General features: G+C 37.4%; 1 protein-coding gene across 1 annotated transcript in view; it reads right to left on the reverse strand.

Moving 5' to 3' along the window:
* Positions 1 to 6,923: 6,923 nt before the first annotated feature.
* The window catches only part of ISM1 (isthmin 1), a 33,053-nt gene continuing 12,705 nt past the window's right edge, over positions 6,924 to 27,271 (reverse strand). Inside the window, exons 2-6 of the mRNA XM_072409615.1 lie at positions 21,603 to 21,824; positions 14,222 to 14,486; positions 11,980 to 12,123; positions 8,637 to 8,726; positions 6,924 to 8,282 (exon numbers count right to left, since the gene is read on the reverse strand). Coding sequence (XP_072265716.1) covers positions 7,765 to 8,282; positions 8,637 to 8,726; positions 11,980 to 12,123; positions 14,222 to 14,486; positions 21,603 to 21,824 — 1,239 coding nt within the window. The 3' untranslated portion in view covers positions 6,924 to 7,764. The remainder of the gene's footprint in view (positions 8,283 to 8,636; positions 8,727 to 11,979; positions 12,124 to 14,221; positions 14,487 to 21,602; positions 21,825 to 27,271) is intronic.

The following is a 27,271-nucleotide window of genomic DNA, read 5'->3' on the forward strand; positions in this document are numbered from 1 at the left end:
GTTATATCCGGCCAGGCTCAAAGTTACGATCAATAGATCTTCTTTACTACTGGATGACCCGGAATCTGCTTTTTCTCCCTGGAAGCCCTGACGTCACCCACTACCGATGATTCGCCAGGACTGTAACTATTCTCCGTTTGTTTCATGTGAAGTACATATTTAATGTTCCCTCCTTTTGTTTTTCTTTATGCTTCCATTGCTGAATACGATGCTACGCTATAGGGTAAAACTAGATATTTATGCAAAGCCTTTGCTGATTCTGGCTCTTTTTTTGATGTTGGGTATTTTGGAAAGTAATCTACGTCATGGTCCGTAAACATATTTGAAAGTTGTTCTAAGATGGTTCATGTGCCTTCCCTTATGCAGGGAATGAAAATTTGTTCTTAGGTCTATCTAAAGGCTTGCTTTGTTTATCTTCCCTTACACAGGGAATAACGAAACTTTAACTTGGCCACAGACCCTAAGGTAGATAGATCAGAAACACACTCGGCTCCCCGCTCGAGTGTTCTGTACAATTTTATGGCATCATTGTCACTTTTAGACCCCTGGTGAACACATAACCCAACTCAGAGATTATTCTTGTTGGTCCAAGGTACATAAGACCTTTTCCCGCACTTATTTTTTCTTAACCCTTGATTCACTTTTCCACAAAATCTTGAGAACGGTATATCATGCGATCTTTTTATCGAATCATGCCCCAGTATCAATGAAACTAGAATTGGCACATCTTCCTAGATGGCGCTTCCTCACATATCTTTCCTCCTCCCGAGCATTTCAATCCTTTTTGTTAACATCCTGGGCCAATTTCCAGGTTGACAACATCCAGCATTGGGAGGACCCGGTTTTGCTTTGGGAAACAGGAAAAGCAGTTATGAAAGGCCAGATTTCATCATATGTGATTGGACAAAGGACAGAAAATAAAAAACTATGCAAATCTTTATATGACAATGTAGCAGGTGCCCATAGAACCCATATACTCGACCCAACGGACTCTAATAGACAGGCCTGGTTACAAGCAGCAATGATTTTAGATAATCATTTACACACTAATGCATTATTTAAAGCATGCAATACTAAATATAAATTTTATGACTGGGGAAATAAGTCAGGATCTCTTCTAGCCAATTTAGCAGCTCCGCAGAAACCCAAATGTTCCATTCACACTTTACGAGATTCCTCGGGTGTCAAATGTCATAAGCGAGATGACATCCTTAGTGTTTTTGAAACTTACTACACAATCTCCTGCAGAAGCTGATATAGAGGCATTTTTGCAAAAAGTGGACTTGCCAACTCTGTCAACCTCTCAACAAGAATGTTTAAATGCCCCAATACCGATTGAACAGATTGCAAAAGCTATTAGAACCCTTCCTTTAAATAAAACTCTGGGCCCAGATAGATTACCAGCTGATTTTTTTAAACCACTATTAAACCCTATTGTTGGAAATTCATAACAGTATTTTAGATAACCAAATATTTTTTCCAAATTTTACCCAAGCCCACACTTCATTGATTCCTAAACCTTATAAAGACACTGAGTGCCCTCATCCTATTGGCCAATTGCTTTACTTAACACAACACTGATTATAAGGAGATAGCAAGAATTATGGCAGGTCGCTTGCAACCCATGCTGCCCGCTCAATTGACTACTCGTCAATTAGAATTCCTTAGAAAGCAACATATTTCAATTGTAATACGTACAGCCATTGCTGCAACCACACTTAAGTACAATAAAAACCATGTACTTTTGAGTCTCGACGCAGAAAAAGCATTCATAAGATTTTGTGGCCCTATGTACACTCACTGCTCGCTCATAGACAATTCAGTACACGCTTTCAAACCTATATAAAGTTTTTATATAACCCCCCCAACTCATTTTATCGTAAATAATCAGCTCTCTCAACCTATTGCAATGCATAGTGGAATAAGACAAGGATGCCCTCTGTCCCCTTTGCTGTTTAATCTCACACTACATCCCTTATTACGTATTTTAGAATTAGACTCTGCCATATAGTTTGGTTCTGTGTAAATCAAGATAACTGCTTTTGCAGATGATATGATGTTGTTTCTTGCAAACCCAAAAGAGTCCTTACACTTTATCATGTCCACATTTCAGGAATTTCAAAAACTATTAGGTTCTACTATAAACTTTGATAAGTCTGTGGCCCTTTTTCTATTTCTGAAACACAAGCCAAGCTGGAGTTCCTTATTTCCATTCCAATGTGCCAAGTCCCATTTTAGGTACTTAGGAGTACGGATTCCTAAAAACCCTGCAAAACTTTACACTGAATTTCACAAAAGCTATACAATCAATGAAGAATGACTTGTGGCATCCCTTACACTCTCCTTTATGGGACGAGTGGCGCTAATTAAAATGATCACTTTTCCTAGGTTACTATTCCTTTTCTAAACGCTTCCAATTTTTTTTACCGACCAAAGACTTAAAACTAATTACCTTTTTGTTCTATTAATTTATATGGGGTAGCAAACATGCTGTAGCCAGTCAAGCTATCCTTCAACAAACCATGAAAAATGGTGGATTGAATATACCAGATGTAGCCCTCTACAATCAAGCAGCACTTCTGCGTATCCTAAAGGATTGGATACATGCTACATCCTTTTACACAAATTTGCAGGTGGATTTTTCGTTATATCCCCCTCTGAATCCCCTAGCCATTCTACATACCCACAAAGAACTCCTGCTGGAGGAGATACAGTTGAACCCTTTAATTTACTCTCTGTTGCAACTCTGGGATTTCTTACGGAAAACAGAATGACATGCTCACACTTCATTATACTTCCCCCTTGCAGGCAACGCTGAATATACACCTGGATGCACCTCTTCATTGTTAACAACATGGGCTAACTAAGCTAACTTCTGTCAGAGTACTAATTGATTCCAACACTCACAAGGCATATTTTTTTTCCAGAGCTAAAGAACAAGTTCCCCTTTATGGCAGACAGTATTTTCAGTAAGGATTGCTAGACAGTAAGCCCCTCGGGATTGGAATAACCCATTAGACAAAATGTTATTTGACCCCACAGGTTCCCACAAAGGCTCTCTAAACTGTACGAGTTTCTTAGAACTGACCTAAACTATGAAACTTCTATGGTAAGCATGGCAAAATGGTGGGCTCATTTTCCTGATTCACTGGTTTCAAAAATCCTGCAAATGTAAAGACTATCCCGGAAAGCTATGCCGGCAGTTCAGTATAGAGAAATGTTTTTTTGACTTTTCCATGGGAATTATATCTCACCTCAGAGAGCCTATTATATGGGTCTCTCAGATGGAAGTGCATGTTTCAAATGTGGAGCCCAGGCAGCTACATTTTACCCTAATTTCTGGGAATGCCCAATTATTAAGCAATCATAGGCAAGTGGTATATTATATATTCATAGATATCTACTTAATTACATACCAGTCACACCAGTATGGGTAGTCTTTGGTCTAGTGAAATTAAGAGGCATCCAGTTTACTAGGGGGCACCAAAAGATTAGCACTCTTGCTCTTGGCTATTGCAAAGGAAACCATTCTTCATTGCTGGTTAGAATCCATTACCCCAACGATGGGTCTCTTTATGACTAAATTACAAGAACTATTCAGAATGGAATGGATAGAGGCTTCTTTCCACAAGAAATCTAAAACCCAATTTTTTTTTTTTAAACTTGGGAAAGTTTTGACACTAAACCTGGCTAACAAAACAAAACTGTACAACTGTTTTCGTTACACTCCATGGTACCTTGAAAGAGAATTTGTAAATGACCCCCCTATTGTTACGTAAATGCTAATTATGTCTTATTTTTTCTGTACGACCAATGCTGTATAATTGTTGTATGATGCATTGAACAGTACTGACCTACCTCTTGGACTACTGTGAAACATGTATAGCTTTGCCCTAACATTGAAAATGTTACATCATTTGTTCTTTCTTTTGTTCTTGTTTATTGGTTGAAAAACAAAGTGTTTGTTTTGTACTTTTTTGTCTACTGTTTAACCCAAATAAAAATATATTTTGAAAAAAAATAAACTTTTTTTCCTCTTTCTCCTGTAGCTGGTTTATTTTAAACTTTGTCAAATATTAACATGCTGCATAATGCAATTGCATATGTGTGATGTAAATTCTACTCTGTCTTTTAAAATTTTAATACATTAAAAAAAAATTATACAAAACATGTCTTTGTTAATGTTGTCTGTAATATTTGCGAACTCACCTGTTCTGTAATGGGCACACTTTGAGCCTAGACTGTTGTTAGAATGCCCTGTAGTACTTGTGACTTTCTATATTCTATAGTATTGCTTTTTTTTTTACCTACCATTTTTATTAATAAAAAATATTGTCACAAAGTTAATGTTCTTCAAGGCAAGAATATGACAAGTGAATTCAGCCTTTTTTGTAAACTTTCCCTCACTGTCTAGATCAGCAAAATATGGCTTCCTCACTGCTGCCTTGCTATTGAGCGATAAAATCTTAGGAAAGCAGTAGGACTTAAAAACTTAAATCAAAAACACACAGGAAGGCATAGGCAAAAGCAGTGGTATATTAGCTTGTGAATGGTGCATTGACTTTCGCTACTCTTACCTAAATACACTGCACATAAAAGTGTAAAAAGGAGCTAGGACTATGAATGTCAAGTTTTACTTTCTGTAAATACATTTATGCAGACATCTTTTCACTCCAAGAGTACATATTTGCGTGTTATGGATGGTAATAGGATGAAGAGAGCTGTCAGTCATCAGTTTTCAAGTTTCCTTCCATTTTGACAGAACTGCTCTTGAGAAAATGCAGAGATCTATTAGCGGTGTTGGTGAGTGTGCAGCAATTTTAACATAGCCACATTTACTTTACCAGCATCATGCTCTAAGACTGCCGTGAGATCATTTGGGACATGCACTCACGTTCTACGAGCATATTTTATGACCTTACCTGTGTGCTTTCTTTTTCCTTCACTGCATAAAAATTCATTCTGAAACATGAATGGATAAATGAACAGAAGAATAACTGGCTGAGCGTCTGAAGCCAAAAAAAATAAATATGAAGAATAAAAAAAAAATCAGTTACCTCAACTTAAAACAGAGCATTGCCTGTCATACTGCCAACGTAAACAGTGGGGATGTTATTTTTAGGTAACAGCAATCATTTTTTCTCTACTTCAGAAATACCTTCAACATGAATGAAGACTGATTGCCATGAAGGCATCAAAGGGCAAGAAGAGAATAATGTATACAGGATACAAGAATGTAAGGATACAAGAAAGCAGTAAACACAAACACAAATAGGCCTAAAGAAAGTTAGTGGCCTTTTTATGATGCATTGGAATTGGATATTTTATACACAGAAATTGGGCTATAGAGTTCAGTACTGACCTTTGTACAACCAACTTCCCATTCTACAGTTCCACTAAAGGAAGCTATGGTCTCCCACATCACATTATAAAAAATATAGTAATACAGTATCATGTATAACAGTGGTGGAGAAATTGGTGCTGTACTGTGGAACAACATGCAATTATAGCGTCACCAGCGATTTATATTGAACAGGAATTTGTTTAAAGCATGTCATCTAGGTTCATACTTTACACATACCAAAGTTAAGAGATAGGCTCCTTTCACCATGTTTCCATACTATTCCGAAACTCATTTTCAACTGCTGAAGTCACTTGGATAATTGAAGCCCCAATAATTTATATAAAACCAAAAACAAAACTATAATGTTGATGGATTAGAGTTTCAGTGTCTGCATTACTTCCTGTTATGGTGGAAGCCGGTGGCCAGCATCCACATTATCAAAATATTTTACCTGCAGGTATCTTTTGGTTAAAATCAGTCTTCCAAAACACCAACATATCCAAGAGTTGAGAGTATATAAATTAATGTTTTTTTTATATCTACACCAAAACAAAACTGGGTGACAGGCCTACTCCAATTCACAGCCATTACAACAATATAACAATCCTGTTAATGGCATTAAATTCCTCCATAATGTTTTGTGGAAGGCCAAAGGCAGCCATAAAATCTATAGCACAAGTAGTACTAAACCAACTGCCTATTCAATCAATACCCTGTAAAAGGACCCTCCAAAAAGATACATGGATTTGGCATATGCTAATTAAAATTTAACGCTAAGCTGTTTATTCCATGTTTTATATCATCTTTGTGTACGATAGAGTAACCCACTTATCATAAATCATTGATGAAATTGCTAAAGCTGGTTTACTTATATCAAATCATTGCCGCTTGGGAAAGATAGTTGAGCTGGTCTTGAGTGAACATTTTAACATGTGTAAAGCAGTTCCCCGGCATTGTTCATTGATCTATCCTTATAATAAAGGATGTAGATCAATATCCCTGTCTTTCAATCTGCTCCTAACGGTACCCTAAAATGAGTCCTTAGGTTAACTATTCAGTTAACCCAGAAACAAAATAAGCTCTAATACTTAAACCAATTCTTAAAACGATTGGTTAAACTGAACACTAGAGCACACTAAAGTTTCTTCTTTGGGTTGTGTACCAGGTTCAGGTTAATGGATGGTTAGTACCTGACAGCAAAAGAAAATACATACCTGTCCTGCTGTCGTTTCTTCCAATTTCGACTTTCCTGAATACCAAACCATGCTGAATCATCTATGGCATTCAACACTTCCAAAGTATTGGATGCCTAAACCACAAATTACTATGTCCTGCAGAGATCTACATGCCAACATCATGGAACCATTGTGCACAAAGGTGGTCCAAAAATCAGATGCTGGGTGCTACAGATTCCTTAGCATATTTTGCATACTAAGAGGGATGGTATTGAGAGGTAAGGCAAATACTTTATTTGAAGAAAAAAAAAAAAAAAAATAGATAAAACTTTAATAGATAAAATTTCATTACACTTTAATGACTTGTTGTTTGCTTTGTTGTACTAGCACTGGGGTTTATTGCAGTCCAATTACCTGGACAGGAAGCGAAGAATATATCCAATCACAGCAGAACAGCAGATAAAAAAGCAAGCTTTTTAACCCTTCCCTACTCTAGCCAAAAAACTTTTTTGCTTTTGGAAAGTTTTGCTTTAATATCTTTTTTCAACCAATCTTCCTTCATTTTTTGTTATAAATATATATTATATATAAAAATCTAAACAAAATATTTTCCTCCAAAGAATCCAGAGAAGGGGAGCTTTATATTACCAATCTTTAAAAAAAACACCAGTCCAAGTAACTGTACCGTTTAATGTAAGAGGCAGATCTGCTGTGCCCATCACCCTCACTCTGGGCGCCATCTGCCTGCTACTGCTTAGGTCAAGATATGTAGAAGTTTGAGAGTCCCAGATAAAAGGTATCTTACTAAGGTTGAAGGAACCTGTGAGTGATGGTTATAGGCCAACAAACCAATAATATGGACAAGGGAAAATAAGATCATTAACTTCAGGTAACTTCATTAACACAGTAAAGAGATCTGAAGTTGATAATCAACATTTGTTCTGGTTGTCCTTCAAAACTTTAAAATTTATCATTTAAAATGTGTTTAAACTTTGGCTTCATTATAAAATAATAAGTATTGCTGTCTTCTTTAAATAAGGAGATTTCCATGGATCCAGTTTGTCTGCTAATATTTATACAGATGTATATAGTCCTCTAGAAAAAGAAGTGTACACCGCATTGTTTATAACACGTTAAAAGGTTGGATTTAGCTTTGCAGACATGTTAAAAACTCCATGACCCTATTTCTAGCCGATCCTGGGGTGAGCACCCAAGTCTAACATTACTTGGCACTAGGTCCAGTTTTTAGAACTCTCTAGCTTCTTGAAACTGCTTTAAATAGTCTTCTTCTGAGGGGTTTTCAGTACATTTATGGCCATTGTTTGGTGGGCGAACCTCATTGTAACGACTCCAGTCTCCTTTGCACATGATCCAAGGTAAAACGTCCACTTTGTAATGAAGTTCTGCAGAAAACTCAATGCTTATGAGATTAGGGGTTCCTGCTCCCTTGCCCCTCGTAATCAACTGCATGCTGTCATCAAAACAGCAGTGCTGAGCTGCTAAAGTAGTACTTTCCAGGGACAGCATTGAGCGAATGCAGTATCTTGCTGTGGGCTTATAGATCTCAAGTTTCTCCTTTGGACCACTTGCATCTTTCCAACGAAACTCTTTTCTTTTGACACGATCGTATATATCAGCAGTGCTGTAAGCCACTTCAGTTGGGTATGAGCATGGACAGCTTGGGAGATCATTGGCAACTTTATGCATATACTTTTTAAGAAATTCACTTTTGCAGTTCATCCAGCGTTCACAACTGTCTGTATCTGCAAGAGAATGCAAAAATTCTTAATGACTCATCTTACTGCTCATTAACTGGTAATAAATTAAAACAGTCTGCTGTTAAGTACTATCTATGCAATAATGACATAAGGTCATGTAAGAATGTTGGCTTCTATTTATCTAAATTATTTAAGGCATAAAGGAGGAGCTTGAACATTTCACTGCAAGTTTTAAAGCAGAACTCAAACATTTCAACATTTTATCAGAGTGGTTTACCAGCTGAATGATTTGTCCCCCCCCCCCACCCCGCCGCCTTTCATTTAATAATTTCTGAGGTTTATAGAGGAGCCTCTGGCTTCCAAATAGTACAATATACATTCTCTCATTAGTACACTTACCAACTCCAAACAATTTTGTAGCATTAAACTCTTCATTTCCAGCAAGTAGACTCACTTCTGTTGCTGCCGTTTTGAATGTGTCTTCAATACCTGAAGAAAATGAAAACTACAGTTTACACACATCAATTTAAAACATGCCTAAAATATTACAAAAGGAATAACAAATTACTTTTACAAGACTAAGTAGCATGTACATGAAGAATTAAATGTGGGTTAGATGAACATGAAATAAACTTCATCTATGCCCCACTGGCAGCTTAGAGCTCACATAGGTACTCCCTGGTTTTCCTTAAAAATTAAAATTTCATAGCAACACTTTCAATTCATACAAATGCTTGACAATGCAGAATGGAAATCAGATACTGAATGAAAGTTTTTCTTCCATTTGTAAACCGACGTTGAATATTACACACTGGTCACTTAAAGATGTTGACTATGGTGGCTACAGAATATAACTAGATTTTAGGCTTTTGAGTTTCCAGGCTCATTAAATTATATTTTTGTTCTAGATTACATTTTTAAAGCAAGAAATGTTTGGGAGTTAAGCTACGTACACACTTCCAATTATTATCGTTGGAAAACGAACGACGAACGTTCATGCACGATATATATGAACGATCGTATAGCACCGATCCTGCACATAGAGTTAACGACACGATCGTTTGTAGATATTGTACACACAATAGATACGATCGTTTGAGCGATAGAGGAACTATGTGCACGACAGGAAAGTGAACGGACGTTCGTTCATCACGCATGCTCTGAACATGGACGATCAACGAACGACCGTACACACGAACGATGTTCAACGATCGTCGTCCAATCCGATCCGTCGGTCCGGTCGTTCGTTTCCAGCGACTTTCCTCGTTCGTCGGCGTCGTTGGTTACTTTTTTACGAACGATTTTTTGCCCAATCGATCGTTCGTCGTTCGATTGGAACGATAAAAATTGGAAGTGTGTACGCACCTTTAGGGAATTGGTTACTATCTATTTATCTATATACATACACATACAAAATATCTATCTTCTCTACTTCTGTATAGTTGTCCCCTGAAGTGAATGACATCACTGCCCAGGGACTAGAAAACAGTTCAGGAATCAAAATCACTTCTGAGAAGGACAAATTGCTTCATGACAATCTTCCTGGTCAATGAGAAACTGGAAATTTTCTGTCATTCCCATGTCATTTTTGTGTTCAGGCAACTCATAAAATGCACCAATGCAATTTTGTCCTTGTAACTGGTGCTATAAAAGTAGAGCAACTGCCTAAGCGTAGCCAGAAGTGTTCAGTCATTAGCCAAAGACAGCAATATGTGTATTCGTATAAATATCAAATCTTCAACTGGCTTCCTGTGAGCCATAAAAAGCTGACTTACTGTAAATGTATTGTGCTGGAAATGGCAGCTTTGTAAAAGTCCTAGGAGGCTCATGGACCACACAGATGGCTCATTACAAACACCTCATCGGTTCTGAAATGCTACACTTTTTTCTCACCGAATTTAGGAAACACCCAGAGCTGCCAAAAATGACTTTTTCGAAAGGGATTAAGTGGTACTGGACTTGTGAACAAATAAAATAACATTTTATTAAAATCCTCCAATTATGCCTGCTGCTATATAGGATACCACCTGTGTTCTAAAGGTTATGTAAACACAATAACATACAAGAACTGTATCTAATTAGAAGCAACTCAAAAGCAAATATAAAGACACCATTGAAACATATGGTCTATACATAGAAAGTGTTTAAACTTCCAGGTGAATTGAACTTTCAGAGTGGATGAAACAACTTTCAGTGTTACAATTAGACTCTTGATTGGAGAATTTCAGTAAAAGAGGAACATCGGAGTGATGAAGGAATTCCTCTGCTCTCCCCCTTCCTATTACCAGAACATCTGCATGAAATACACCCAATTAATACCAAGTTCTACCCTTCCATCTACCTGCCCAAGTGTTGCTATACAGGTATTGCTAGAAGATAATAAGTTCAGAGGTTTACAATAGCTGGACTTATATTTATTCAGATAAATATATTTTAGGTGCAATAAAACAAAAAAAGGAGTATATGGTCTTACCATACAGCTTAAGATAGCAAAAAGCCTTTAACCTGCCAGCATGCAGTAGAGAAAGTCCCTTGGGCTTTGTATGGAAGTAGTGGTCGCTTTGCAGAGGTAAGACCTGATAAGCCAGAGCTAGGGATTTCTTGTTCTGCCTGGTACTTAGACAGGCCTAGCTAATGAATTCTCCATTTCAAATACATATCTCTTAATTCTTTCACTTTCCTTAACCTCTTGTTCTGGTAACAATTTAACAATTTTGGATTCACCATCAGTTTCTAGTAACAGTGCTCACCAGGACAGAAAGAGGGGTGAAGCTAAAATGGTTGGAGCATATTCACAATACATTAACATGCAAAGCCATTCATTCCTGAATGGCATGTTAACCATCCTTTGCCAGCCTACCTACTTTGCAGCACACCAAAACAAAAAATTGTAAAGTAGGTTGTGTCCTGGTACACTGCCAGGCTGTTTAAATACATGAGTTACCTTAACCCAAAGAGCCAAATTGCAATAGCGAGAATAGAAACTCAGTCACCATTTACCAAAAAACATGGTTCAACGTCAGTATCCTACCTTGAATTATTTTCCATTTGGTCAAACATAACAAATTCAGTGCTCAGCCAACTAATAAAAGCTTGCAGATACATGCAGACAGATGCACCACCTGCTGATTTGTTAAAATATAAAAGGATAATAAAACAAGTCCGAGATTAGGGTAACTGAGATGAACCTTAGTGAATGTCAAAACAAAAACAAGCTTTCTTTAATCAAATTTAAAGCGAGCACATGCGACTTTGCTGTCCTCCATATTTTCTAGGACCTTAATCTGTCCATCTTCATCATAAATACTGGCAAACAAATTTAGTGTTGACTCTTTAACCATTCAAATAATTAAGAATTAGGAGCATTGTTATTGCCTTGGAGTACCGCTGCTATAAAGTCACAAGGTTTCTCCCTTTTCCTCTCTGAGAACTGAAGTATGCAACAAACGCATTATCAGGGCATCAGGAATGTGTTTTGTGAGCCAAAGTCAGCCTGTTCATTTTACCAGGTGTTCTGCAGCTACTTCGGAGAAGCAGCCAAATTACTAGTATTTTTTTTCTCCTCTTTTAAAATCCATTAGTCATTATATGTGCACGCACTTATCCACAGAACACCCACTTTATATTTTAAAGGCACTGCGCTGATCGTTTCAGGGTGGTTTTGATGTGGTGGGATGGAAAGGCTCCCAGCAGCACGCACAGCTCTCTTTAGTATGTATTTCTCTGGAGTTATTTTACACACCTGGACAATTTGGCATATCACACGTCCTGGATTCTGTAGCTGTGCAGGCGTATCCACAAGACCTGGTACGTTTCTGATTCCCACTGCCACAACTAACACTGCACACAGACCAGGCGCTCCAATCACCTTCTCCATCAGCATATTCTAGAAAACAAGAGTTTTATAAATAAATGGAATTAAAATGGAAATATCTGCAGGTTTTATCCAAAATATGGACCACTGTTTAAAGTTAAACTCCAAACTCCAGTACTATATTTCTCTATTTCTAAATCTATTAAGAGGATGGTTAAACACTGACAGATTGGAAGCTTCTTCTAGCATTTACCATGAATTTCCCCTAGCTGCTCTCTTCGCTCCTCTAATGATTTCCTCTTGCAACCTCTTCACATGCACGGCTCAGACTTTTCTAGAGTTGCCCAGATTCTCTGGAATGGCGTTCCACATCTTTTGGCTTGCTGCTACTTATTGTTTATTTAAAAGAGCACGCAAACCCATATTTTCAAACTTGCCTACCCATCTTTTTCAGTCTCTTAAAACCCTCACTACTCCTCCACGATTCCATATCCCCCTTCCTAGTGTGCGCCACTTCCCCCACCTCTTAGATTGTAAGCTCTTCGGGGCAGGGTCCTCTCCTCCTCCTGTGTCACGGTCTGTATTTTCCTGTCATTTGCAACCCCTATTTAATGTACAGCGCTGCACAATATGTTGGCGCTATATAAATCCTGAATATTATTAACCTCCCACCATATACTACATGGCTTATAAAAACACAACACTCTTACCTTGACCTATAAAGCAAATATCACTTTTAGGTTGACTGTTCCTTTTACTAGTCAAGCTTGGCAGAAAAGAACATCTCATGGTCAGTTAGGGAACTCAATTTTGTGGGACCTCTGCGCTGTTATTTCCCCATCTACCCTGCAATACAGAGTGCAGCTAACTTGTTTCCACTAACCTTTTTATATTGATTTGTGGAAACTAAAGTATAGATATTTGAAAACCAAAGTCTTCCAGGGGCACAATGGTCAGTAACCAGAGTGAAATAAATACATTTATCTGTAGTGACCCTTTAAACATAAACCCTAATGTAACCATCAACCAACCAAATCTAGGTTGATCCACAAAAAGAATATTGGGCACACAAGTATAAATTAGTATTTTTTAGGTGCCGATACTCAATACTCCGTCCTGGGCATTGATTTGCCTTCTCGAAAAACAGGTGTTCTGTAGATTGAACCATGTGGTCTTTGTTACACAACGTCCTACCCTTAGATTTCAATATAACAGGATTTCCAATATTTTGACTAAATGCAAGACTGGAATTTGTGTGTAATTCTTTGTGATCAAGTAAACAGTTGTGCTTTTGGTTTTTAAAGTATCTGGTACATCAATGTTTACTTTTCTTTGATCTGACCTTTCCAATCAAATCTAAAAGGTCAATGGAATGGTAATGAAATAGGTATTTAAACATCAGTTTTTACTATTTGATTGGATTTAAAAGCCATGTGTGAGCAATTAAAAAAAAAAAAAAGAAAGAATGAGTAAAAAACACATGTACAGATATTTTATTTTACCGGACATATGGGAGGTGGGTGGAAGAATCATCTACAGCATTAAACTAGGATAGTTGCTGGAATGTGGAGTATCCGCAAGACTGAATTGGAAGCTATGATTATGCTTCTGGAGTTGGCAGCAGCTAAAACTTACCAACTCCACAGACCCAATGCAATGCAGACTCCACAGACCCAATGCAATGAATAGCATTTTGCCGATTATTGCCGATCGTTTAAAAGTGACATTTTATTGTACACTTTTAAACATGTATATCTCATGAATACCCAACCTCTGCTTAAGCATATGTTTTTGTTCATGACCTACTGTTTCAGTGATCAATAACCCAAATGGTCTCTGGGCATGCCTTTCCAGATCTGAAACCTAACCATGGCAAATTTTAAAATATGGCATAATAAAGTACACAATATAAAGAGGGAAATATTTGCAAACTGTCCCATTGTAGAAGGGTTGGGATTTCATTGGCAAGTAGGGATATAGCTGCATGGCGATGCAATATAAAAAACAAATGCCATCCAGAAATCGGAAGCTTTTTGCTTTCTTATTTTTACGTACAGAATTATAGCTATCAGTGCAGACTGACCCTTCTGCATCACCATCAGCAAGTCTCCAGGGATCAATGTACAGTATATTTAGGTTACATAGCAAAATATATGTAACATGAACTTACCATAGTCTGGCTGTTCCTTCAGATCAAATGTGCGGTGACCAAGTCCTTGTCTGTTCCATCCACCCAGAGGATTTAAAAAGTTGCTGTCCTCAGTGGTGCTGTCATATTTGTAATCTTGGCCTCCATAATTTATCCTGGGTAATGTTGATGACCTCTGCCACCAGCTTCTCCAGTCTGGTGATGGAACTGGCCAGCTGGACTTGCTCTCCTTTGGCATTTCATTTTCTGGATCTGTGTCAGCACTGTCGACTACTTCAATTGTAACCTGACCAAATATAGGGTAGGAAAAGAAATTAGACAACTGCAGCGCCCTTGCGGTATTTTGTGCAAAGAAATACTTCGTATACATAAAACATACATTGAAACAAAAAAAAAAAAAAAGACCAAAAAAAACCCATACTGGTTTAGAAGATATCCTGGAAAGCAGAGGGTGCCCCATACTTACAATGCTTTAATTTTAACCACTAAAGACACAATTTGGATAGATATATAGGAGATGTTTTAGCTCTTAGAAAGGATTTGTAATTCTGTTCAAACAAATCCTAAAATGTACTTATACCACTGAACCTGGTTAGGGAACATACATGGTGGCATGATCTAATCCCTAATCTTAACGGATAAGGAGACAGATGTTGGCATTCTATTGATATTTTGAAAATTGCAGAAAGTGAAATGTGGGTACATACACAAATTGATAAATGAAGTATTCTTTGTAGGTGTCTAAAAAGTTTAAGTTTTAATAAATCACTGAATCCTCTTTGGCATAAAGTGCAAATTTATTTGCATTTGGATGATCTGCCGGAAACTATCATAAAGAGGACATGTAGCATTCAAGACCTTTTGGCCCTGTTCCCACTATGCAGTTCACTACGCTTCTCATATGATGCGATACAAGAGGATCTCGGACATTGTATTCTATGCAATGTGATGTTTTTACTTGGAGTTTTCCTTTAGCGCTCTTTATCAACTTCCTGCTGCACGCATTTCTGTCCTTTTTGTGCCTTGCATTAGGTGTAATGGAAATGGACAGCATTGCAACAGACAGCCAGGGAGCAGATGACCGTACACTGCGGCATAATTCGCTCCAATACAGTTTCTTATTTTGGGTACAAGATAGCATTTAATCATAGAAGCCACCATGGAGAAGTGTTTAAACCCATGGGAGCTTCAGGAAGGAGCATGGGTGAACTGAAATCAATGTACTGTTCAGAATAAAGTTCTTGGCAGTGTTATGCCAGGTTAAACAAAGTGAGGACTTTAAACTACCTGACTTGCTCACTGACCAGTACTGGCACTGAATGTTGCAGAATAGCAGACCTCCAGAATTTAAAGAATTGGGATAAAAAGGGGAAAATGGTACACAAGGGTCAGATGCAACGACCAACCCATATTTTGCATGCACATTTTATTTTAGACAGAAAAGTACGTTTAACATTTCCAATTTAAAAACTTTTTGTTAAGGTATACATAGGGATCACATCCTAATCAATACAATGATTAAGCAATGGTTTCCACACAGCAAAGAGACATGTGCTACACAGATGTTTGAAAACACCGACACAGTCAAGGACAGTAACATCTGCTTTAAACTCAGGATTTTTAATATATGTGCTCATACACCTAGAGGCCAGACAGTTCTCTTACTAATAAAACAAGGTTTTGGATATCACAAAAAGCAGACATAGCAGGTTAATACTTCCTTTTTTGGGGAGTTATCGTGAAGAATATGGCTGGGGATTTGTAGGTCTGACAGCAAAAACAAAACCTTGCATAATTTGCGCTATTTGTTGCCAACTGTAGAGACTTGGAGGATCGGTACTATAGTCTTTAATGGGGAGCCAGGAGACTTCTCGATCGTTACCATTGGTATTGGAAATTTTTACAACATTTATCAACTGGATAACCTAATACAGTTAAGCAACCTGTGACGCTGCAGCTGCTTTGGAAGCTTTAAAGGGGTTCTCTTATTCTTTCATTTACAGGGATAGCAGAATTTGTGGGTTTTAGGTAAAGTAATTATTCTGTAATACCAAATGAACAAGTTTCAGGGCAGTAATTCACTTACTAACTTCAAATTTTACAGCAACAAAACCAACATAAAAGGCACATGACTTCCATCAAGGCCTCATCAGATGGTCCTTTAACTTGGGCAGATTTTCTACAGGGAAAGGTCATTTATGCCTACTTTGCAACATGAAACCCATCTGTACATGTATGGGCTGCTTTATTTAAGAAGTGAAACTGTTCTGTAGTTCACAAACCTAAGCTCATTAATGCTACTCTGTCAGTAGGTTAAAATTAAAATTGAAGAACCCTGTGATGAAAGAAACTTTATACTTACCTGTCTGGCGGCTCATTTGCTTAAGGCTTTCCTCTGTAGCAGTGTTCCTGGTGCCAATCCTTTACAAATGGGATAAAAGATCTGTAGTATGGGCTCTTCGACAGAGTTTCTGCTAATGGGCCAAAGAAAGGCAAGAATAAAGTCGCCTTCGTCACAGGGTTGCGCCATTTTAATTCCCCCTTTTTTTTTTCTTTTTTTTTTTTAACTTCAACCAATATTGCAAGTGGAACACAGCCCAATTCATTGTGTCTGCTAGATAAAAATACAACTCCAAACCTCATTTTCTTTTTTTCTAAAATAGTAGAAACAGAAATCTCATACCAAAAAAACAAACAAAAAAAAAATGTTTTCTCTCAAAATTATTCAGACAATCTAGATCATTCAGCACTGCTCAGTCTTGGCAATCTTAGACTACGTGCACATGCACAATTATAGTTGTTCGACATTATCTTTCACAAACGTTTCCAGCAACAACCAACTGAAAGATGAATGAATGAGCGCTGTACATACATTCTGTTCTATGGAGAGGAAGAACCAGCGGTATCACCTGCTGCACTCTCCTTCATTCACTTCCATTGCAGCTGTTCACAGATCTGCCTGGACAGATCCATGAGTGACTTCTGTACACACCATTCTCAGCTCATATCGTCCGAGAATCATCTGATGTGTGTACGTAGCGTTAGATAACTTAATATACATTGTTCAACAATTAGCATTTAAGGTCCCAGGGAATCCAGAGAAGGACCCTGACCTTCTGCCCTTTGTTTTACCCAGGGAAGGCTGGTTTGGGTTGCTTCCCTTGCACCCACATATTACAACACCAAACCAACCAGTCAATTGTGGTGTAATTTTATTTTAAAACTTGAAGGGGTTGTTTAACCCCCATGTAAATACCAATTGTTGGACAATGTATAATACCTTATCTAATATTGCCAGGAAGGAGTAGTGCTGAATGATGAACTAGATTTTCGAGAAAGTGCTGCCAAGTCTATAGTTATCTATGTCCGATCTGTGCATGTACGTGTATATACATTCAAAGCCATATACATTCCGGGCCCTGACGGCCCAAAGTGGCCTAACTTCCCTTTGGCCATTTAAAAAAACCTCCCTTTTTGGAGTACATGTCCTCTCAACTGAAGCTGAAATCAAATACTGGAATCGGGAGACATTTCCTATATCAACTGATCCACGTTAGAGGAATACAAAATGAAAGGATGAAACCTATCAACATATAACTTATCCAGACCTCCATTGATATGGATTGTGAAATTCTACCATTCTTGAATCCTTTCTATAAGGAATTTTTTCTTCAACAACTTTAATGAATCTTCCCATAATACACGAGTCAGTGAGCCCCCCAACAATTATCGCTGTCTGAACCAATAAAAAGCACCTCAATATTTCTTTATTTGGGTCTACACCCAAATATTGATATACATATATTGCTTTTATTCTTGATTGGGCATACTATCAACACTGTAAAATAATGGTCTCTATTATCCCCTGAAGAAACCCACATGGGTGAAACGCATCAGCAGAGACCCAACTTCTGTCTCTCTGATTCCTGATACACATTTGTAAAAACTTTGTTGAGGATACAGTGTATTAAACCTCTGTTAATCCCATTTTTTATGTTTTTAAAATTCTTGTATATTTAATAAAAGTGATTTTTTAATTTTATACAATACTTAAGTTTTTCTGTGCCGAAAGTAGCCTACTATTCTGTCCTTACATTTTCTCATTATACATTCTGATTAAATTAAAGTGGCAGAAGGCAGAACCTGCAAAGGTTTTATCCTAAGCAATGGTAACCTGAGAAAAGAGCTCTTTCCTGCTCTTTATACAACTCTGGCTGCTGCTTCCTTCACTGCCTCTGTTTGCCATGGTCTCTAGCTACCAATCTGCATCACTTTTTGTTATTTTACATCACTGCCAACCTCCGAAACAAGTAGGTACATATTTTAATGACCCTACTGGGATATTCATAGCTTAGACGACAATATTAAACCCCCCTTCCCCCAAATACTTTTGCATTTTGCTAGCACAAACCCTTTAAAATCTCAATAGATTTTTAGTACAGCACATATGTTAATGTAATGCCTATATACATACTTTTGAGTAACTGTGGAATAGACATGGTTATGAATGGATGGAATGCAAGGTATTTTTATATATATAAGAAGATGTAAAATAGGCAGCACTGGTTTCCTTTCTCCGGGGATCTGCCCTGTCTGCATTACTATGCACGCTGGCGTAGGCTTAGAAATTGCAGAATTTCTAAACCCACTACAATGACATTTTGAAAGAAGCCACTTTATTCCTATTTAAGATAAACTGACCCGATTAAAGAAATCACAGGCATTACTGAAACAACTGTTTACATTATTAAAGGTAGGAAATTGCACTCCAAACAAGACACTGAAATTGTTAACATCTGTATTTGGAAATGCTACTTAATATTCAGCTAAGTCTAGTGTTTGGGATCTGGGTTCTCGGTATGACCAAAATGTGTGTGTGTGTGTGTGGGGGGGGGAACAAATGTTTTGGAATATACAAAAGAAAAAAACAAAAAAAAAACAAAAAAAACACCCAATATGATACACATTTTAATGTTTAGATTTTTAAACCTCAATGTGATACATATTTCACCTATATAACTGCAAAGAACACTGACTGAGATAGGGTGAGTAAAATAGAACATTTAGTTTTACATTGTGATTATACCTCTCTTATCCATAAGTAATTCTTAAGAGTAGGCATTTTGTATAATATGGAAAGCCTTGCGGCAAGAAGTTTGCTTTCCGGTTTCAACATATATGATGACAAGGGAACATTAGGAGATCCTTTAAGGCGGTGAATGCGACATCCACAGGATTACCTGGAGGAAAATCGTCTTTTTTAATACCATAGGGTATGCGTTTCAATTGCAGCATAATATTATCCACCACAGAATGTTTTAGTAAATGCCAGATTCACTGCTTTATAAATAGACCTTAATAAATTGTATTTATAAAGCATCAACATAATATACAGAGCTTTACATAAATAGGTGTAAGAATCAAAACTTTAAAGCAAATCTCCAAGAATATCACTACCACTCCAGTTTTGCCTTGACATAACCCTCACCATGGGCTTTATAATAAAAAACAAAACAAAAAAAAAAATAGTAAAAAAATACAAATAAAAATACACATACAACAAAAAACTAAAGACCTACAAATGTCTAGATAAGACTTCTTTATTCCCATGGTATTACAGTGGGGACCACCAAAGAATTAAATTAACCCCACACAAAAAACAAAAAGCCGTTCTATGTAGATTGAATCTATCTCAATACAACAGCTGCTACAAATTCAGGGTCTTTTCAAACAGTCAACTGCTTATTTACAAAATTAGGAAAAAAAGAGATAAGAAATAAGAAATGGCCTATGTCAGAATAAAGATCTTAAGCAAGGCATTCTACTTGTATTAACCATTTAGCAGGGGGCTCTGGACTGCAAACAGACCCAAGACAGCTGTCGTAACTGGTATCCCACACAGATCACAAATGATCTGTTACTGACGTCAGTGGCAGTAAACAAGCAGTCTGTACAGAATTTGGGAAAGGGCCGCAGCCAGACAAGTAGAAAGACTGATCGACTGACCGGCACAGAAAATAAAATTCAAATACGCCTATGAAAGGCAAAACGTTGCCTGGTGCAGAAGTGTCCAGTAATGCAGCATAACCAATTCAGACAACCTTTAAATGCAAAACAATATAAAACAAAAATCCGTTATATATGCAATTTAGGTCCTGGGTTGTTTTGATTGACATCAATGCAATTTAACATTTTAATGGGCTGTGGTTGTCTGCACCTTCATGTTTTCAATAAAATACGAGGGCAGTGTAGAATGTTTATAGTTCAATAATTATGCAAAGAGTCAAAAGTGATTATAAACAACAGATAAAATTACCCCTCCAACTCCTTTCATGTTCAGTTTCAGTAGCAGACCTTTGGCTATGACTGGGTGACAGAGAATGATTACCACTGATCTTTTCATGTCCTAGAGGTCAGACATTAACCAGTGGATATTCTGGATACTTTACAACCTTGACTTATTAGGTTTTCTAGTTTAGAGACTAAAAACTGCAGGGGAATGTTCACAGGAGAATTTCCAAGAAAACCCTAAAAAGATCTAAGAATAGACTTTACACAAAAAGAGGAAACAAAGGAAAGGTACAGTGACTTTATACATTACCTATTTATGCTTCACTCCAATACAATTTAAAATTCAAAACTTTTTTCAGGTTAATGGATATTATTGCACATCATAGATCTCCACTCAAACCACCATGTGTAGCCCACCCATTCCTTTCTATATAGTAAAACCTGTTTACAGAGATCAGTGGCTCAAGCTGAAATTTATACACACACCAGGGACTTATTTCTCAATGGGTGACTAGGTTTGTTTGAGAATATATGAATCCCAAACAAATATAACTTTCTATTAAAGTATACAGGTTTATAGGTACCCTGCGCTGGGAAAATTCTGCCACATCTATCTGGTCCATACATTTATTCAATTTCTGGAATTGTGCAGGTTCTTTTAGAACATCTAGAACGGGAGGTTTCCCTGACTTTTGGAAATTGTTTATTAAAACAAGTGTTAAAGAGTGAGAAGTGTAAAGCTGCGTACACACTGCCAATTTTTGTCGTTGGAAAGGATCTTTCACGATCCTTTCCAACGACAAGGGAGTGCACGATGCACATGGCAGATTTTCGCCCGATAATTGGCCGATGCCGATTATCGGGCGATAAAAATCTGACGTGTGTACGTAGCTTAACACAACTATAGCAGCTTAGACTTGGTTCTGGTTACCCAGGTGAAAAGGTCACCAGGACAATGGGATCTGCCTGGTCTTGTGTAACAGAGCAGTTGTCTAGACTGTGGAAGCTTTTGATTTTAGATCTGTACATTTGTAAATTTTGAGGCCAAAAACCAACAACATACTAGACACACAATAGGCCATTTGCCCCTCATTTCAAGAGATGATGTTACCTGAATATTTGGATTCTGACCATTGATGTCTGCTTTGGAGAGGTCTGGAAAGTTTGGAAGATCCAGAAGGAAAGAGCCAGTGCCATCGCTTTGTAAAGGAGAGTGTCCATCAGTCATAAAACGATGCTTTGGGAGAGACCTGTGTGTTGATTGGTCATCTAGGTATTCTGATGTTTCACTGTGGGTAAATGGAAAGCTGCCTTCAGAAAAGGCCTCAGCATTCTATAGAAATTAAAGTGAAAAAGAAAAGTTAGTATAATTTCACAATGACATTTGAACCTGCAAGAATAAACATAAAATGCATTGATTTTTGTGCTTCTGATAGAGGGACCTACCCTATATCAATGTTTTATCTATATTTTAGGGCTTACACAATGCAAATTGAAAAGTATAAAAAAAATACTACATACATACATACACACACACACACACACTTTTGTTTTTCATACATCCTCAAGATTAAAAGTCTGAAAACATTTCCCCAAACTGAACAATGAAAGTTCCTTACTGGGAGAGCAAACAAACCCTGAAATGTTTGACTATACATAAAGGTAAGTTAGAGTAAGGATGATCCATTTCAAATTATGAAGTGTAATTTAATGGCCCATTAAAGAACTACCCCAGCTGCCAGCGTAGTTGGTTCTGGAATTTCCTCCAAATTATCCTTGAACAACTACCGTATGATCTTGTTAAACAGCAGGCTGTGCCACTTCACCAATACAATCAAACATGATTTTGAAAATAAAGTGTGTTTACTCTTACATACAGCCACTGAACAACCAATTGGGTATACCTGTTTAATAGTAGGAATCATAGCGCTAACCAGCCATCAATAAAGGATTATGTTCTAAGCTTCAAAAGCAGTAAAAAAAAAAAAAAAAAATTGGGAAGAATGTTTAAAAATACCTTTTACAATAAGATAAGGAAACCAAATGATTTCCATTGGGGAAAAGAAATTCCTAAGTCAGTGGCTTCACATTTCTACAACCCAACCCATTTCCAGCATTTGCTAAAACCTTTAAGCTGCTAACAACCAAACTATCTTTGGGGGTATCAAATGTTAAACATTTTTAAGACTTAAGTTTCTTTGGGACGGGTTTCAGTGGTTCACTCTTCTGGTATTTCGTTTTTTTTTTTATCAGCTTTGGTGTGCTTATTACAACACCTTCCTTCCACACCCTTTTTATAATTAACACAAGGAAACATGAAAAAAAAAAAAAAATGCCCATGCATAAAAGATAAAAGTGTCCAGGACACAGGTCTCCCAGCACCATGAACCTTCCTTTCAGTTTTACAATGCAAAAAAGTGACAGGTTGTTTTAAGATACACTGGTCTTTTACTCACTTGGCCCTATAAGGACTTTTACCGTGGAGTAAACAGCTTAACAAGAAATGATGATGTAAACCATTCAGTAACCTCCGGCAAAAATGCTTGTCTCATTTCCATAATTTGTGTCCTTCCCTTGTTTGAAATTTGAGTAGTTACTATGGGTACATCATACACACAGCCCCTACCACACAGTATTCTCAACAGCAACAAACAATTGTTCCTTCAGTGGTCAAACTACACAACATTGTAAGTATTAATGATAGCTATTTACCTATACATGCTAATAGGAAAAAATGAGAAATAACCTGACCTGCACTGTCTAGTTCATAGCATTCTGAAGACAAGTCCATGGAAGCCTTGTTAAGTCACAATTAAATATCAATGTATAGAAGCTACATGCACAATGATAGGAGAAACAAATTTAAGCCATATTCATTAACGCAGTAGGTACATATGGGAAGCATCTAGTGTATGATATTTTCATTTGCTGGGAGTAGAATTCACCCAAAAAAGCCAGGCCACCTCTAGCTAAGCAACATCTGCAAGATCCTTCTCTAATGCTGGTGATAATAACTTAGTCTTTTAGGTTCAAGATCTTCTGCAGACTTGATTAATTATGTTGTGATGAACACACTCCTGTACCTGCATATGTACATTTAATATCAGCATATTTGTATGTGTCAAAATGGTACACGGAGCTGCAAATTCTGATAATATACTGTAACAGTAATAATGAACAGGCAGGTACACATCCTTTATTGCAAAAGAGGTCTATTATGCATTTGCATTAAAAAGTCTGCATGAGTGCATTATTATTATTAATATTATTAAACAGGATTTATATAGCGCCAACATATTACGCAGTGCTGTACATTAAAGAGTGCATATCTGTAATTCATAAGTTACATTTATAAGAGCCAACCAGCTGTACAAGGAAGGTTGTATATAACTATACAAGCAAGGAGCTGGGTCAGATTTGCAAGGAGGCCTAAAATGTTTGGATGAATTATTCAAATTGCCATCATAGGGACTACAGTGTTATTGCTTTGCTACCTTTGAAACAAATCTGAAAGACTTTTCTATGAATTACCTAAATTGCAAAATTGTAATTGCAAAAAAACCACCACGTGCCCCCAAACCCAATTAATTTTAGCATTGGAAGAATGGAGGGGTTAAACTATGGTGGATCATTTATTTTTGGTTTTTATGGTTGAATATTTGATATGTAGACACAACAGAAAGTCTCTATTATGTAAAGGGAATGCTCTCTGAGAACAGCTAACAAATAAACACCTGTATTCGATGATTACCTCCCTGTTCTTGTGACAGCACAAAGTTTAGGATTTTCCACACTTTTAGGCTACATGACAAGTAATGCATTACACTCAGGTTCTAAAACTTCACCTCTTTATTCAAAGCTAACAAATGTGTTGGGTTTAGATACCTCAAGACCTAGGAACATAAAATATAGTGTGGAAGGTAAAGCAGGCAAAAAACCCCAAAACAATGAATTACATTTAAGCAGATGTCAACCCACTATGATTACAAAATGCTATCACAAATCTATGAATTATTTTTTTTTGAAGCGAGACGTTTAACAAATCAGAATCTTTAAAGGGTAATATTTTATTATATATACACAAAATCATTGTATTATATATACTATGTGTCGGAACATGGAGATAAATGATCTGGTAATGAAACCTTTTAACAATTGGATTGTATCCGAGGTTGACACTGAACTACCATGGGTCTCTTCTTTCTCTGTGCCCTGACCTCAGGAGGTCACATATTTAAAAGCCATAAACAGTTCCTATGCGCCTGATTGTTTGGTGCCAAACACTCTTTATGTTTGTTTTTCTTTTCTACAATTTCACAAGTTTAATCCTTGTTAACTAAACTTTTAACCTTCCTAAAATTTAAAAACCTTCACATACCACCTCATGCTGGGCAGCTGCTGGGGCATCTTGAAGGTGAGAAAACTATACTGCAAAGTATATTGCTGTGTTGCCAGGAAAAAAAACAAGGTATAGGTCTACAACAGTATATCAAATTCTCAAACTAAGCAAGGGTTAATGGCACCATGCTCTCTTTTCATTCCTCAAGGGCCCTAATCTTCCACTATGTCAATGTTCTATTGTTACAACATCAAAGGGTCCCTACTGTGAGATACACACAGTCAATGTGAAAGGGTGAGCAGTGAATTTACTGCTTGACTTCATTCCCTTTACACAGGACAGTCACAGACATCAAACCTTAAAGAAAAGTCTGCATGGTGCAGACTATGGGCATAGAAAGAAAACACCATCCTAAAGAAGCGCTTAATATGGTTAAAGTTTAGACCAGGGTTTCCCAGATCCAGGCCTCATGGGCCACATACAGGACAGATGGTGGTACTAGCAGAGGCATTTTAGACTATGTAAACCATTCCTTACTTGATTTATCTCTGTCTGTTGCAGATAGAATAAAAATGTATTTGAATCATAGCTCTCGAAGACTGGAAGACCCTAGGATTAGACTGTTTAATGCCATTTTGCCTCAACTGCATGTTACAAACTTTCATTATCTACTACCATCCTTACAAAGTGTGGCTGGACTGGTAACTAACCTAAAGCGTCCATAAAACAAAGAACAAATGTATTATACTGCAGCTTAGTCCCTAGAAGTGGCATCTGCATTTATTTTCTTCCTTCGTTCCTTCATTTTTTTTTTTTAATTTTTTTTTTTTTAATTTTCGCCAGATTCTGCCAGTAACATTGATAAGGGGTATTCTGCATCTTTCAAAGCTGAACAGAGCGAAGACTGAATTTTGAAATTTCAGTGCAGCAGAGGCAAGTGTGCATTTTCTACAAATACCTGTTTACCAGACATGTAATGATGTTTCCAGTGATGGTGCGGCAACAATCCTGCAGTGCTCCAGAATTTAGAGTGAAGTTGCCACTCTCACACGTAGGATGTGCCCCCTTGTATTTTACTTGGTAAACAAAACATTGCAATGGTTTGGATAATCAGCATTGTCAATGACAAGGCACAAGACCACCTAGCCACCCCTAGTCTAGCGTTCTGGATTGGCAACACTAACCCTGCTGCTTAAACCAACCAACCAAGCTGCAGTACCTGGGAGGTAGAATGGGCTAGACACAAATGGAAGCTTTGGGTTGATTAGGGAAAGTAAAAGGACATTGTTATATTCCTTCACATGATAACATTTGGTGCTTGGCAAGTAGTCACTTTTAAAGTTAAAGCAGAACTAAACGCAAGTTACAATATATAAGCAGGTAGGTTTTCATATTGCACGGGACAGGCGATTCCCCCTTCTGCAATAAATTAAAACTTGCCAGCTTGTTTGCAATCTTTTTGTCGATGTGCACCTCAGTATACAATGCTAGGTATCACAGCATGTATGGGAGTGGAGTCATTCTGGCCTGCCCAATTAAGACAGCCAAAGAATCAGAAGAAAACCAGGTGAAGATGGAGGCGCCCGTGGCAGAGAAACATTGCCGCTTTCTACTGCAATAGGATAAACATACCTGCCTGTCCTTGCTCATGTGCTGCCATGAACAACCTGCCTGAAATTTTCTATAATTTAACTTTAATTCTACGCCTATGTACACATGTGCAATAATGATCGTTGGAAACGAACGATTAACGACCGATCGTCTGAAAATTATCAAAAAAAGTGCACAATGACGCCAATGAATGAGAAATGTCACTGGAAACAAACGACCGCCCCAGCGGATCTGATGGGGTGACGATCATTCGCTATCTATTGTGTGTACGGTTGTTCAGTGATCCTGGATTGTTCAGTGATACACTTTCTTCTGTACATGTCACTTCCTGCATCGTTCAAACAATTGTATCTAGTGTCCATTATTGGTGGATTATTGTATCTAGTGTGTGTACATTATTGGTGGATTATATGTGAACGATCGTATCGTTTTAACATGTACAGAATTGTGCACAATGTGATTGTTCAAAATATTCCTGTATATTTTGCTAATCGGTCGTTAATCGTTTGTTTTCTAACGATAATTATTGCACGTGTGTGTACGTAGCCTGAGCTGGAAGCTGATAATTATTTATCATAGAAGTTTATTTCTACATCTATTCTAAATAGAGCTCTGGCTCCAACTCCAAGGACTTTAGATAAGGTTCAAAAGGCAAACAGGTGTATTTCAGAGTAGAAAGGTCAGCGACTATGTTAACCTCTGAGCAGCTTCAGTCTGCAAACATGTGCAAGACAAAGAAAAAGCAGAGAAATTAAACCCTTTCATACAACATTATCACAGAGAACCCCCAACATCATAAAAAGTAATCATGACATCTAATTACCTAATAC

This window comes from Pyxicephalus adspersus, chromosome 4 (genome assembly GCF_032062135.1).
Source record: "Pyxicephalus adspersus chromosome 4, UCB_Pads_2.0, whole genome shotgun sequence".
NCBI classification, from domain to species: domain Eukaryota; kingdom Metazoa; phylum Chordata; class Amphibia; order Anura; family Pyxicephalidae; genus Pyxicephalus; species Pyxicephalus adspersus.